Below are 13901 nucleotides of genomic sequence, written 5' to 3' on the forward strand. Positions count from 1 at the left end.
AACCTGCTGGGCTCAGGCGACCCTTCCGCCTCAGCCTTCCAAGTAGCTGGAACTACACCCATGCCAACACGCCTGGCTAATTTTTTTGATTTATTGTAGAGATGCGTTTCCACCAAGTTGCCCAAGCTGACCTTGAACTCCTAAGCTCAGGCAATCTTCTCACCTTGGCCTCCCAAAGGGCTGGGATTACAGGCATGAGTCATTGTGTTCGGCTAAGAAAAAAAAAGAAGGATCTTTAAATTTATTTATCCCCTTCTCAGCACAGCCATACCATAATGTGATGCTATTAGAGAGACTTGCCATAACTGATATGTTGGAGTTAATGGGAGATAGAAATCCTTGGCCATGATGGTACCTGTTGTTAAGCAGCAAGCTAGAATGACTACTATTGTCAACCACCTCCTGCCTCACATGTTAGAAACAAACTCCTGAACATCTGATATCTTTTGGACATCTTCAAGTGGATGTCTCACCAGTCCCATGAATTCAGTAAGTCTCATCACAAATTTCCTTTCTCAAACCTCTCCATCTCCCTCTATTCCCTAATTGTCAAAGTCACCTTCAAATCCTCAGTTGTCTTGGAGCTTACTTAGAGCTTCAGCCACTGTTGACTCCTTCCTCTTTCTTGCCTCCACATTCAATCTGTTGCCAAGTCCTCTCCATTCATCCCCTCCTCTTCTTTATTGTCACTGCCCAGTTCAATATCTCTTACCTAGAATACTGCAAGAGTCTCTAGCTTCGCTTCTGGGACCAAGCTCTGATTAGCACAGCTCCAATGATGTCACTTCCCTGCTTAATCGCCTTCCAAGGAATCCATTAGCTTGGCATTCAAAACTCTTCATGACTTAACCCAAACCTACCTTTCTTGTATTTTCAATAATGCTTAACTGTGTATTATGCCTACCTTCTAAGTTATTTTGGATTGACCTTTACAAACTCTCCTTTAAAACTGTTATTGCTTTTGCAGGTCCACGTACTAACCGTGACTCTTCCCTGCAACCTGCAGCTTTTCCACGTGCATCTTACCGTTGCTTTTACTTCAGGACCTCACTGCCTTTCCAATTTTCTGCAGTCGGATATTCTCATACCTTGGACTCTTCTGAAAATTTAGTAGCCGCTTGGTTTGTTGAACTGCCAAGGGAAAATGTGGTTCCAGAGCCAAATTGTGAGTGCCCAGAGATAAACAAGCAAGCAAACAGAAAACACCCTATTCTGTTTGCCTTAAGCTCTCATTCCCTCCCCCAGAACACACAATAGCATTTCATTCTGCTTTGGGGAGATCATTGGCCTGAATGTTAGGATCCGAATCCTGCTGCTCATCCCATAGAAAAGGGATCTACAGCTCCCTTTCATAATCAAGCCTCATTTATTCTTTTGACTTGCAGTGTTTTTAACCAGTTGTCTCCCTTCCACCCAACCCCCGACCCCAGTCTCCTGTATCCACAGGGGGTGCGCAGCCCAGAGTTCCCGCTTTTTGAAAACCGGTTTTGCCTCCGCCCACTCCTTTCTCCTGTAGTTTGGGACTTCCAAACTTCTCCTCCCCCCTCCCTAGCTATAGTGCGCGCTTTAATACATGATCAGATCTCAAAAGAAAAAAAATAATAAAAATGAAGAAAGAGAAAGAGAAAGAAAAAGAAAAAAAAGCAGAAAACTTTCCAGGGTTTATCTCAGAATTGCAAGTGCAGATGGACCCTGTTCCACCACTAAACCGTCGTGAATTGCGGCTTTCACCTGCCCCGCGGCTTGCCTCTCAACCCACGATCATCCCGGCACCACTCCCTGCAGCCCGCGGGGGTTTAATGACATAAGCAACTTTCGTTCCACACCCTCCCCCCCACGCCCCGTCTTGGTATGGCCTGTCCGGCGTTCGGCGTTCACCTCCCCCTCTTTCCTTTCAGCTTGGTTCAGCCCCCGTCTACTCCGGGGTGGTGCTTAGCCGGCGCCAGACCGACCCTCGACTTCGGCGAGGTAGTGCCGTTCCTCTGGGTGCTTCCTCTTCGCCTTCTTCGGCTCCTTCAGCCTCCTCGGCCTCCTTACCCGCCGCAGGAACCCGGGACTCCGGTGTATGCCCCACCCCTGACCCTGCTAGAGATATGTCCACCCCGGCTCGGCGGCGCCTCATGCGGGACTTCAAGAGGTAAACCGAGGGGGACAGCCGAGGCCGGGGGCTGCTGGCCAGGGCACAGGGCGGGTCCGGGGCGCACCGGGTGGGGTGGGGTGGGGGCAGCCGCGAGCGGGCGCGAGTGCCGGACTGGGGGGCCACTGTCTGTCTCCCCGAAGGCTGCAGGAGGATCCTCCAGCTGGAGTCAGCGGGGCTCCGTCCGAGAACAACATAATGGTTTGGAACGCGGTCATTTTTGGGTGAGTCTGCGTCCGCGGCAGTGGCGAGGGATGGGGGACACCAGCGGACCAGTGTGCCCTCCGGGGCAGGCCCCTTGCAAAGGCAGAGGGTAGAAGGGAGAGTGTTTGGGTCTGGCCGGGCCTAGGCGCCTCCCCGGAGCCTGTGCCTCGATTAGCTCAGTTCCCGCTGCCAGGGGAACCGTTTGGGGTTCTAGGGGGGCGGGGCGGAGAGTGGTGGAGATTAGGCGCGGCGGCCTGCACTGTGCTTCTGAGCCCAAAACATCTATTTGTAGTGCCTTTCCGACCCAGGCGGTGGTTGACCAGAGGTGGGGATGGCAGAGTTCGGAATAGCCATCTCTAAGATGAGCTGGGGAAAAGGGAGCCCCTTAAGCAGGAATTGACAGTTTTTCTCTGTGTTGCAGGCCTGAAGGGACCCCATTTGAGGATGGTAAGAGAGAGTTCCTTTACTCACCTTTCAGGAGTCTGATCATCTGGGGAAAGGGTTCCCAGTCATCCCGGAAATGTCTCTTACTTAGGGATCTACTTCTGTCTGGTCTCTCTGCCTACCAAAGGCTCCAGTGGATTCCAATGTGTGGCAGGTTGTTCTGGATATTGTCTGCTTGGCTAGTACTGCACCTTTTTTCTTGCTTCTTTTTAAAAAAAAATCTGGGTAAGGCAGTCATTTTTTAAAAAGAATCAATCATACCACTGGTGTTAAGGAATTTTGAAGCTTGCACTGTGAATCCATTAAATTCAGCCCCCCATCAAGATACAATGTTACTATGAAACCAACCCGTTACTAATAGTCAGTGCAGACCTTCTGGTTCAGAAGGGCACGGATTGTCTTCAGCAGGTGCTTAATGTGTGTTTGTTGGATGTTGAATGGATGCAGGAATACCTTGCACACGACTGTCTGGCTTCTACAATATGACATTGAATGTCTGTCAGCCTCACTACTTTAAGATGGTCTTACATGCCTCATTTGAGTGTGATATTGTTTCTTGTTTTTTAAATGGTTTTGCAGTGTATGCTTTCATGAAGATGTTATGGTCAGTAATCACAAAGCAGTTTCAAAATTGAGGTTAGCCTTAATGTACCCTCTTGGCCAATGTCCAACCTACTAGAAGGTACTTCACTCTTTAAAACACACATGCTAATTGCTTTTTAAAAAACTTTCTGGGTTTAGATCATTATCGGTTCATGTGCAGTTGCAAGAAATAATACAGAGAGACTCTTTATACCCTTCACCCAGTCTCTCCCCCCACCTCCTACAGACCCTTCCCTGCTTGGTAACATCTTGAATGACTATACTATGATTTCATAACCAGGAAATTGCCATTGATAGTTTTGTATGCACTCAAGTTGTGTGTGTGTGTGTGTGTGTGTGTAATTGTTAATTGCTTTTTGAAAGCTCAATACCTTTAAAGGATGATTAAAAGTATTTGAACTCAGGAAATTCTTTAACTACTTTGAATATTAAAAAAAGAAAAACATTGTAATTATTTTTTTCTCAATGATTTCATCTTCCTTTGGTCACATAGTATTTAAACACACACACACACTTCATTTTGAAGGTGAGAACAAAAACATTTCTGCATACTATTTAATGTGTCCTTATGTTGCTGAGTTGGATTGCTTTTTGATGTTACCAGTCCCCAAAATGTTGTGAGGTAAGTCAGTATCAACTAAGTGTATAGTTTGTCTCAAATTCTTAGATTTCCCTAGGAAACTGTGAACCTGAGTATTTTTAGCTTCCTCTTTACCTTTACCCCCTGGGTAAATATCACTGCTCTTCAGGGCTGCAATAAAAAGAAATGACAACAGGAGACAGTGATTCTAAGGGCATACTACTTTGGTGTAGTTAATCATTTTAACTGATCCATAGTAAGAGTTAGCTAGACTTATTTTTCCGCTACTAGATTGGTGCTAGTTTTTTATACTTAAGCTTTATGTGCAGATTAAAGCTTATTTATGTGTATTTACTTTAGCTGTAGTAGGCTTTGTTTGCATGGGCTTCTTTTTTCCTTGTTTTACTCTGACTGTTTTATGCTGGGCACAGCTTTATGAATAGTACTTCATTTTGCTGTTGGCTACTTAAATACAAGGGTATTTCTCTTGTTTTAAGTGGTATGAATTGAAAAGGTACTTATGGAATTATTATCTTCTGGGACTGTCCCCTTTGACATTACTGGCTCTATTTTTGATGATGCATATCTCCGTCCTGGCATTACTGAAAGGAATTACTCAGGCTAAATGACAGTACCCTTTTCTGATTCATTCTGTTGAACAGTCTGCTATCCATGGATGCTTCCTCAGGTGTTTGAAACACTGACTGTGGCTACAAAAGATATTTTTGGCCATTTTTTGAATACCCCTTATTTATAGTTGGGGAATTTACAGTTAGGGAAAAGACTGATTAGGGATAAGTGACATAGTTGATTTTCCTATTTCCAATGGATTATATAAATTAAGAGCCCCCAAACTACTTTTGCTTCTTCCTTGTAAACCATTCATGATGGAAGTTTCTGGAACAGCCAGACCCTAGTTAGAGATGAGATTTTAAGAAAAGAACCCTTAAGGGTGTTTTGATTTAACTTCACACACTTGAAGTAAGAAGAATGTGTTCTCAAGAGCTTTCACTACCAGAACACTGGGAGGAAATGCTTCTTTGTCAAAACATGTTGGTATATATTCTGAATACAGAGGTTATGGAATATAATATTCTTCATCATATCATCTAAAAATTGTTACTAGACTTGATATGGTACTAGTATTTGCTTTTTATACTAGGTGTATTCTTTAGAATTTAAATAGGAAACTTTTTGTTTTTAAAATTAATCTCTTAAAGTCCACTAAGGATATTTTTAAGGTAAATAAAGATCAAGAGTTTGGATTATTATCTTTAAAAATCAAAGTTTTCAGTTATCAAAAACATTTTTTTAAGTACATGCACTTTGCTTTCTCAAGGGGTCACAAAGTGGTGGCCAGATGGCAGAAAACAGCTGCAGGAGGTGTTTGGCCAACACAGTATCTTTAAAAATTTGAATTGGTAAATGCCTTTAGGCAGAACATACACTGTCTAGTTCAACCGTATCAATCCTTGTTGCCATATACCATTGAACACATTTGTATAATTTCCCTGGTCTGTGTATAGATCAGCTGCTATTTTCCTTACAATGTTTTAGCCTCAGGAAGATGAACAAAGTCAGTATGAATTGCGTATAATGATAATGAGGTTTAAATTTTCAGTTTCTTTACAGCCTAGCCTTTTTCTCAAGTTGGATAATACGAATTCTAGGATTTTTAGTGTCCTTAACCTTTGTTTTCAAATTCAAAATTGAAATTGAGGGTTTTACTAAAGAGGTTCTAACTGTTTAATTTGGCTAAAAATATGAAGTGTCCTCTTTTTAATGTGTACTTTGAATAAGGTTTGGGTAAGTCTTAATTTGTATTTAAGTAGTCATAAACAGATTGCTTTATTTCTCAAGATACTAAATGAGCTGTATTTAAAACACTTTCAATTCACTTCTTTGGTAGGTAGGTAAGTAACTTCTTTGTTGAAATTCTGGGCAAGTGCTAGGCAGAAAGTTCAAGTTAAGGAATTTGTGGGCCACTAACATAAGTATTCAACTTGCATTTAGCCGTGACTATTTGATAATAGGCCAGAAGGAAAAGTAATATTTAATATCTGAATTTCTTAATTGTATATTTCTTACTGATAGTGAAGTTTAGATTTTTTATTTTGGGCTCCTACAGCCAGTCTAGCGATGTGAAACTTTAGAATTATTATAAATAAAATCATTGCTTCTATTTTTCGATCACTTACTTTGTGACACTGCTATGCATATTTCCCTCATTTAAACCTCATAACAATGCTATGTGGTGGGTACTTTCATTAATCTGATTTTACAGATGAGGAACTTGAGGTTTAGTCAAGTGGAATGCCTTCTCTAAGGTTTCACAGATAGTAGGTAGCAAAGCAAGGATTTGAGCACAGACCTCTTTGACATGTATTCAAGAAAAATAACTTCAATAGTAGCCTAAACAGACACTAGAAAGATAAATTTGCCGGAGACATGAATGCAGTCTAAACCAAATGTGATTTTAAAATTATTTCTGCCATTATTTCCCTCTATAAGTGTGAATAATTGAGTTGATTTTATAGTGAAGTACCTTATGAGTCATACTTAAGAGTTTTTGAGAGGGACTATGAAGTTTTTTTCTGGCTTAAATTCAATTAAGTTTTCATTATAGAGTCACTACATGAAAAGGAACCAGAAAACACTTAATACTTATTTTAAAAAATAACTCGAGGCCGGGCTCAGTGGCTCAGCCTGTAATCCTGCGCTTTCGGAGGCCGAAGTGAGTGAATTGCCTGAGCCCATGGGTTCGAGACCCGCCTGGGCAACTTGGCGAGACCTCATCTCTACAATAAATCAAAAATTAGCCTGGTGTGGTAGCGCGCACCTGTAGTTCTGGCTACTTGGAAGGCTGAGGTGGAAAGATCAATGGACCCCAGTAGGTCAAGGCGGCAGTTGCCAGGAGTGTGCCACTGCACTCTAGTCTGGGCAACAGAGTGAGACTCCAACTCAAAAAAAAAAAAAAAAAAAAAAGAAAGAAATGTAGGGCCGGGCTCGGTGGCTCAGCCTGTAATCCCAGCGCTTTGGGAGGCCAAGGTGAGTGGATTGCCCGAGCCCGCGGGTTCGAGACCCACCCGGGCAACTTGGCGAGACCTCATCTCTACAATAAATCAACCACAGGCGTGGTGCACGCCTGTAGTTCCAGCTACTGGGAAGGCTGAGGCGGAAGGATCGCTGGAGCCTAGCAGCAGGTCAAGGCTGCGGTGGCCAGGAGCGGCCACTGCACTCCAGTCTAGGTGACAGAGTGAGACTCCAACTAAAAAAAAAACAAAAGAAAAACAAACAAAAAACTTGATTATGGATTTGTATTTCTAGCATTGGTTTTTGAACTTTTGTGCTTTCATTACTTCTAGTCCATTTAAAAATCACTGGAGAGTTTAAGATGGTAGCTGCCTAAATTAGGCCTTTGAGGTCTTTCAGTCTCCCAAAAAAGGCCAAATTTTGGGCCCAGTTTCTTGTCATTTTAAGAATGTTTTCAAAATGTACAGTGGTTAAAGTTATCCTGCAGGCAGTAATTTTGAGTTTATGAGGGCTGTCTTAAAGTTTGGAGAATAATAGCAAAAAAAAAAAAAAAAACACGTTTGAGTAATTCTTAGAACAATTCCTAAAGATGTATTTTTAGAGCAATTCCTAGAGATGTATTTCTTACCTGGTGTCTCCTCTCTACCCTGTATCTTTGTGTTTAATTATTTAATGCTTGAAAACCCTCATGGCATTAAAAACAAAGTACTACTGACAAAGTGATAAATACATTTTCTTAAATCTTTCTTTTGTAACTACAGGAACATTTAAACTCACGATAGAATTCACTGAAGAATATCCGAATAAACCACCTACAGTTAGATTTGTCTCTAAGATGTTTCATCCAAATGGCAAGTATCACTTTTAGTAAAATATTTTAAAGTACTGTAGTGTTTACTATAGAATATTCCACATTTCCTATTTACTTCTCTGTTTTGCCTGAGTATTTCTTTAGGCAGCTCACTGCTTCCTGAAAGAAAGCTGAACTTGTTAATAGTGGTCTCTTGCTGTCTTGATCTATAGTCCTAGAACTGAAGCAGTGAAGGTACTTTCCCTTTGCTTGCAGTCTAGGATTTTGATGATCTTTGTCATTTACTTATTAAACAAGAAAAAAGATAACTCTTGAGGCTTTCTTTAATAGGCCAAGATTGGGGTAGTCTTGTGTTGTAATTATTTTCACCAGCATTTAGAACAATGGTTTTCTTTTTTTATATTTTTTTTGAGTTGGAGTCTCACTCTGTTGCCTAGACTGGAGTGTAGAGGCCGCTCCCGGTCACCTCAGCCTCGACCTGCTGGGCTCCGGCGATCCTTCCGCCTCAGCCTTCCAAGTAGCTGGAATTACAGGCACGCGCTACCACGCTCAGCTGATTTTTTGATTTATTGTAGAGATGAGGTCTCACCAAGTTGCCCAGGCGGGTCTCGAACCCGCGGACTCAGGCAATCCATTCACCTCGGCCTCTCAAATCGTGGGATTACCGGCTGAGCCACCGAGCCGGCTAGAACAATGGTTTTCAACTTTGGATGCATATCAGAATTACTGTGGAACATTGAAAAAATACAGATGCCCTGGCCACACTCCAGACCTCCTGAATATCAGATTCTGTTGTTGCGGGCCAGGCATACAGTATGTTGGAAAAGCACCACAGGTGATTCTAACTTAACCATTTTGCTTTAAAACAAACAAACAAACAAAAAAAAACAGCCGGGCTGGGTGGCTCAGCCTGTAATCCTGCGCTTTGGGAGGCCGAGCTGGGTGAATTGCCTGAGCCCGCGGGTTCGAGACCCACCTGGGCAACTTAGCGAGACCGCATCTCTACAATTAAAAAAAAAAAAAAATTAGCCGGGCGTGGTAGCGCGTGCCTGTAGTTCCGGCTACTCGGAAGTCTGAGGCAGAAGGATCGCCGGAGCCCAGCAGGTTGAGGTTGCGGTGGTCGGGAGCATGGCACTGCACTCCAGTCTGGGCGACAGAGTGAGATTCCAACTCAAACAAAAACAAAAACAAAAAAAACCCCAAAAAACAACAACAACAACAAACCGTAGTAAGCCTCAAAAAGCTTGCCTTCCTATTCAGGTTAATGAAGTATTTTTCAGGCTATCAGATATTTTTATCTTTATGGCAAAATGAAACCTTATGAACTCGGAGCTATCTTGTTATTTCAGATAGTAGATATAGCTTACAAATTTGTTGGAATGAATTTCCCACAAATCTATGGATAGCTAGAGACCCTGTTAGAAAATGTGTATGATTACCTGGATAATAAGGCAGCCTTTTCAGAAGAATGAGCACTAAGTATCTTCCAGTTTTATACTTTGTAGAACTTCTGGGCAAGTGTTAGGCAGAAAGCTGACATTCTCTGACCATCCTGATTATTTCACTGGTGACAGTTATGACTCATTTTTTTAGACACTTAACTGGGAAGCAGGCTAGGAATCCTTTTAAACTTCAGAAGCAGAGTATGCTTGGCTTTTTCTTGACTATAATGTTAAAACTTAGTGGTGTTGTAATGTTTAACATATCTACTTCTACTTCTGTACTCTTAGTCTATGCAGATGGTAGTATATGTCTGGACATACTTCAGAACCGTTGGAGTCCAACTTATGACGTGTCTTCCATTTTAACATCCATACAGGTGAGTTTTTCCTTAATGTGACTGTGACTTTTGATATGTTTATATTAGCAGTTGAATTGTTTTTCAAAGTCATCATGTAATAGGCCTTTTTATTTTTGGCCAAAGCTTATTTGTTTTATAGATAAAAGGTCAAGTATTAAGACCCAGGCCATCAGAATATATATATATGTATCCTAGCTACTAGCAGATTAATATAGTTTAGGACAGTTCAATTGTGTGTCACCACCTTATAAAATAGCTGTTTGTTCTGAAGATTTTTTTCATTAAGGAACTGACATTTAAACGTTGTCTTTCTAGTCTCTATTGGATGAACCCAATCCCAATAGTCCAGCAAACAGCCAGGCTGCTCAGCTGTACCAGGAGAACAAGCGGGAATATGAAAAGCGTGTTTCTGCCATAGTAGAACAGAGCTGGCGTGATTGTTGACCCCAGGTACAGCAAAAGAAGAAGCTGACCATTAAGAAAAATATATATTGATGTGTTTGTCACCTTCCTATTCCTCAGTGTCATTACATTTACTTTATTAAAAGCAAAATAGCTGTTGTGCTGTTTCCATCTTCCCTTGCCAAGGTTTTCCTATCCCTTCTACCCTCTCCTTGAACATCAAAAAACACCCTCTATGAAATCAAATGTACTGTACCTGGGTTACTTGCAAAAATTACTACTGCTCAATTCCTTTTCTGTTGTATCTCATTTGCAGCTTTCAGGCAGTTGTTTGTGTTACTGTACTTTACACTAAGCTTTTAACATTAATTGTTATACAAGTGGTCCTTGTGCATAGCTTGATGACCAGGATATTATTTTTAACAAAATGATTGCTGAAGTGTTTCATCCTGGCTGGTCTTTCACTTGTGTTGGATTTAGAAGTGAATATGTTTGGAATATGACCTACAGAAAACAGAAACAAATTCATGTAAACATAATGAAAGATAAACAGACTAAAAATCCTATGATACTAAGAGCTAAGCAATATGAATTACAAGACTGTATTTACTGGTAGGAAGGAGAATGCTGAAGGACTCAGCCAAAGGAGCACAGCAATTGTAACTGACACATCCTCTTTGCAAGATACTGACTGGACACACCCATGCTAAGTTTCAGAATACTGGTCTTCTGGGTTTTTGCTTTTTTAAAGAGGTGTGGGAGCAGAGGAGTGGAAACAATCATCAGTTTTTGAGCTAGGGAAAGTTGAAGATCCTTTAATCTTTTCAAAGGAGCAGTGCTGCCCTAGATGAACAAGCTTAATCCCATCTTTTTGTTAAGAGTTTGAATTAATTCAAGGAAGGGAACATATCTGTGACAAACTGTTTCCCCTCAAATAACGAGTTACTGCTGCATGCTTTAGTTTCTTCTTCCCTTTCAGCATTATAAGAACCTTAAAGCCAACATCTGCAATCTTTCTTTGGATATTTATACTTTAGATATACAGTACCTTTAAGTAGCGGTGTGAGACAAGGCTTGTAAATGTTTTGTCTAATGTTCTATTGTCACCTTTATGCATTTATCACTCTTTCAAATCTAACTTTGCACAAGTAACCCATGTAAAAAATGTACATTTTTCAAAACTTGTAAATAAAAATGACCTTAAAATTTCATAGTCCAGGTATAATTATATTTGAGCTCACTATAAACTTTTATAAGGAACTTTGAGTTTCTTATTAGGATCTCATATCTGCTCATTTTCTCCCCTTAAACATTATGGTAAAAGCAAACATACTCATTCTGGGAGTGGAAAAGAAAAGACAGTAGATACCCTTGGAGATAACCTTTTTTTTCTTTTCAGTCATAAGTGGTGACACAATTTAACAGAATGTAAAATTATTAAATAAAATTACCTTACTGTACATTATGATCAATCAAGGGAATGCCATTGTGATGGGGGAGAATAAACAAACCTAGGTTTTTACCAGCACCCTCAGAGACCAAGCTCTAACTTGCCGATTCTGACATTCTACCTCTTAAAAAGCTCTAGTTTAAAAACAAATAGTACCGAGGTAATACCAAGTGGTGTTTTAAATCCTATGTCAAGTTTTGGAGTATAGATACCGTCAATCATCTCGTTTAAACAAAAGATGGTGTTCTTCTGAGGAACAGCCCATCTCATTTTAAAGAGAGGACAATGACTTCGTAAACACTCTCACCTCTTGGTACTTGTTTGGGCAGGTGGGGCTACATGGAATGTAGTCCTTATAATGCATGTACCCCACTCATACTTTAAGACATGGTACTTGGCTGGGTGTGGTGGCTCATGCCTATAATCCCAGCACTTTGGGAGGCCAAAGTGAGAGGATTGCCTGAGCCCACGGTTCGAGACCAGCCCGGGCAACTTAGCAAGACCTCATCTCTACAATGAATCAAAAAATAGCTGGGTATGGTGGTGCATGCCTGTAGTTCCAGCTACTTAGAAGGCTGAGGCGGAAGGATCACCTGAGCCCAGTAGGTCAAGGCTGCGGTGGCCAGGAGCGTGCCACTGTACTCCAGCCTGAGCAGAGAGAGTGACTCCAACTCAAAAAAAAAAAAAAAAAGGCATGGTACTTAAAGTAGCCTCAGTGTGGGGAGTTCAGTCTGCACTAATTACCACATTACTTGGGATTGTTTCACCTAGGAGCACTGTCCTCAAATATATTTTCCTTCAAGTTCATTTCTGTTGCAAAATAGAACCACATTAAATTGTTCTTTATTTGGTGGGTTAGTTTTACATTAACTTTTTCATCCTGCTATGGCCTGATTAACTTAAATATTGACACAATCATACCTGAAAAAATTTAAGGTGAGACTGAGAATGGACACACTTAATAACTTTTTCTTTTGTATACCTGCTGAGAAACACTGTTGCCAATTTCTTTCAAGGGATAATTATTTAAAACCTTACAACAGAGCCAACAAGCTGACTTCCCAAAGCAGTATATCCATGGCCAAAGGCTCCACAAACCATTCATTCGAATGTTTAATGCTAATTGCCTTTTTTCCCCTTTACAATTTTCAACAACCACCACAGGCTGCCTGCATGTAATAATTATAACATAGTTAACAAAAACAGATTGGAAAGGTCCCTTTTCAAATGGCAATCAGATTGGAACTTGAGTTTTCAATTCTGTACTTGATGTGGGGAAGGGGATATGATGAAGAACCATAGTTGTAAGCAGAGTTCTTTTTTTCAGTACTCATCTCCGGCTTCAGGGGTTACTCAGAGCAAAAAGAATACATTGTATACTACTAAAAAAAGAATCCCGACGGAATGCATATTTCCATTCATTTTGCAAGCAAAGAGGGAAAAAAATCCAAAAAGTTAAGACCTTTGAGACTCGATGCTACATATAAAAGCTAAAAGCAGAGTTAGTTTCTCAGTATAAAATATTGAAGTATGTAATCCAAATAAAATTTGAAACTGTGCATATACCTGTACAGGTTTTATAGCAAAGTTACTGGGTTAAAAATGACTGCAATTGCAAAGAAAAGGAAAATACAAAAACCAGCTAAAAAGGGACAAAGTGGAACAGCAAGGTTGCCAGCAGCTCATTTTTGCCAATCCCATGTCTCAACACGCATTTTCTGCTCAAGCAGAGTTAAGTGACTTCAGTCTACTAATCAGTACCAGAGCTGGGAGACCTGGCCCCTCAAATCCAAGAACCAAGTGTGTGTATGCTTGGCCCAACTATTCAGGAGTCTTCTTAACTGTACCTACCTTAATAGTCTGTTCTGCTGAACTCACCTAAAGAAACCAGATTTATATGTAACATTTCCCTACTTTTGCCCAAAAAAAGTAATTTGAGGAAGAAGAAATGTAAAGAGAAATGAGTCAAGTTTTCACATCCCTCAGTCCCCAAAGCCACTCTTCCTCAAAGAAATGAAGATAGGTTTTTCTAACTCACTAATCAAGCCACAGCTTCTAAAGGTTGGCATGAACCTTGTAGGCTAAAAAAAAAGTAATCCTATACAATCTAGAGATTTCAGCTTAGCTCCCTTTGCCATTGTTAAACTATTAAGTGCTGACAAAATGCACACCTCATTTCTCTTCCTACCAATATTAGAAAAGTTAGAAAAGTCACACATCATAGGAAAGATGGTTAATGGAAAACAAATATCACACACTGTGTTTAGTCACTGTAGGTGACCACCAGTGAGAGGAAAATATAAAGGCTAATCCCTTTTTTAAAAATATGTATATTTTAAAATAAATATATTTGTATTTTAAAAATATTTTAAAATACATTCATTTAGCTACAGTGGGAAGAACTTAATGTAAAATATATAAAATTAGAAGGAAATT

At 40.5% G+C, this 13901-nt stretch overlaps 1 protein-coding gene across 4 annotated transcripts; it reads left to right on the forward strand.

The window, feature by feature from the left end:
• Positions 1–1849: 1849 nt before the first annotated feature.
• On the forward strand, positions 1850–11226 carry UBE2A (ubiquitin conjugating enzyme E2 A). 4 transcript variants are annotated; one of them, XM_021706739.1, is made up of 6 exons: positions 1850–2137; positions 2288–2361; positions 2763–2788; positions 7763–7852; positions 9543–9631; positions 9929–11224. In XM_021706739.1, exons 2-6 carry the CDS (start codon positions 2336–2338, stop codon positions 10055–10057), a joined length of 360 nt encoding a protein of 119 aa, XP_021562414.1. In that variant the 5' UTR covers positions 1850–2137; positions 2288–2335; the 3' UTR covers positions 10058–11224. The 4 variants fall into 4 exon arrangements, with proteins under 4 accessions (XP_021562414.1, XP_008071799.1, XP_021562413.1 ...); XM_008073608.2 differs by having other exon boundaries at positions 1856–2137; positions 2281–2361; positions 9929–11226; XM_021706737.1 differs by having other exon boundaries at positions 1915–2122; positions 2311–2361.
• The last annotated feature ends 2675 nt before the right edge of the window (positions 11227–13901 follow it).

This window comes from Carlito syrichta, unplaced genomic scaffold, assembly GCF_000164805.1.
Source record: "Carlito syrichta isolate Samal-C Ts95f unplaced genomic scaffold, Tarsius_syrichta-2.0.1 Scaffold315966, whole genome shotgun sequence".
NCBI lineage: Eukaryota > Metazoa > Chordata > Mammalia > Primates > Tarsiidae > Carlito > Carlito syrichta.

What these genes read in the sequence shown, in the direction of transcription:
- UBE2A (XM_008073608.2), top strand. Translation starts at nt 2,094, where the DNA reads ATGTCCACCCCGGCTCGGCGGCGCCTCATGCGGGACTTCAAGAG. An exon ending in TAAGATGTTTCATCCAAATG is followed by an intron (nt 7,853 to 9,542) that starts GCAAGTATCACT and finishes CTGTACTCTTAG; the next exon opens with TCTATGCAGATGGTAGTATA. An exon ending in CCATTTTAACATCCATACAG is followed by an intron (nt 9,632 to 9,928) that starts GTGAGTTTTTCC and finishes TTGTCTTTCTAG; the next exon opens with TCTCTATTGGATGAACCCAA.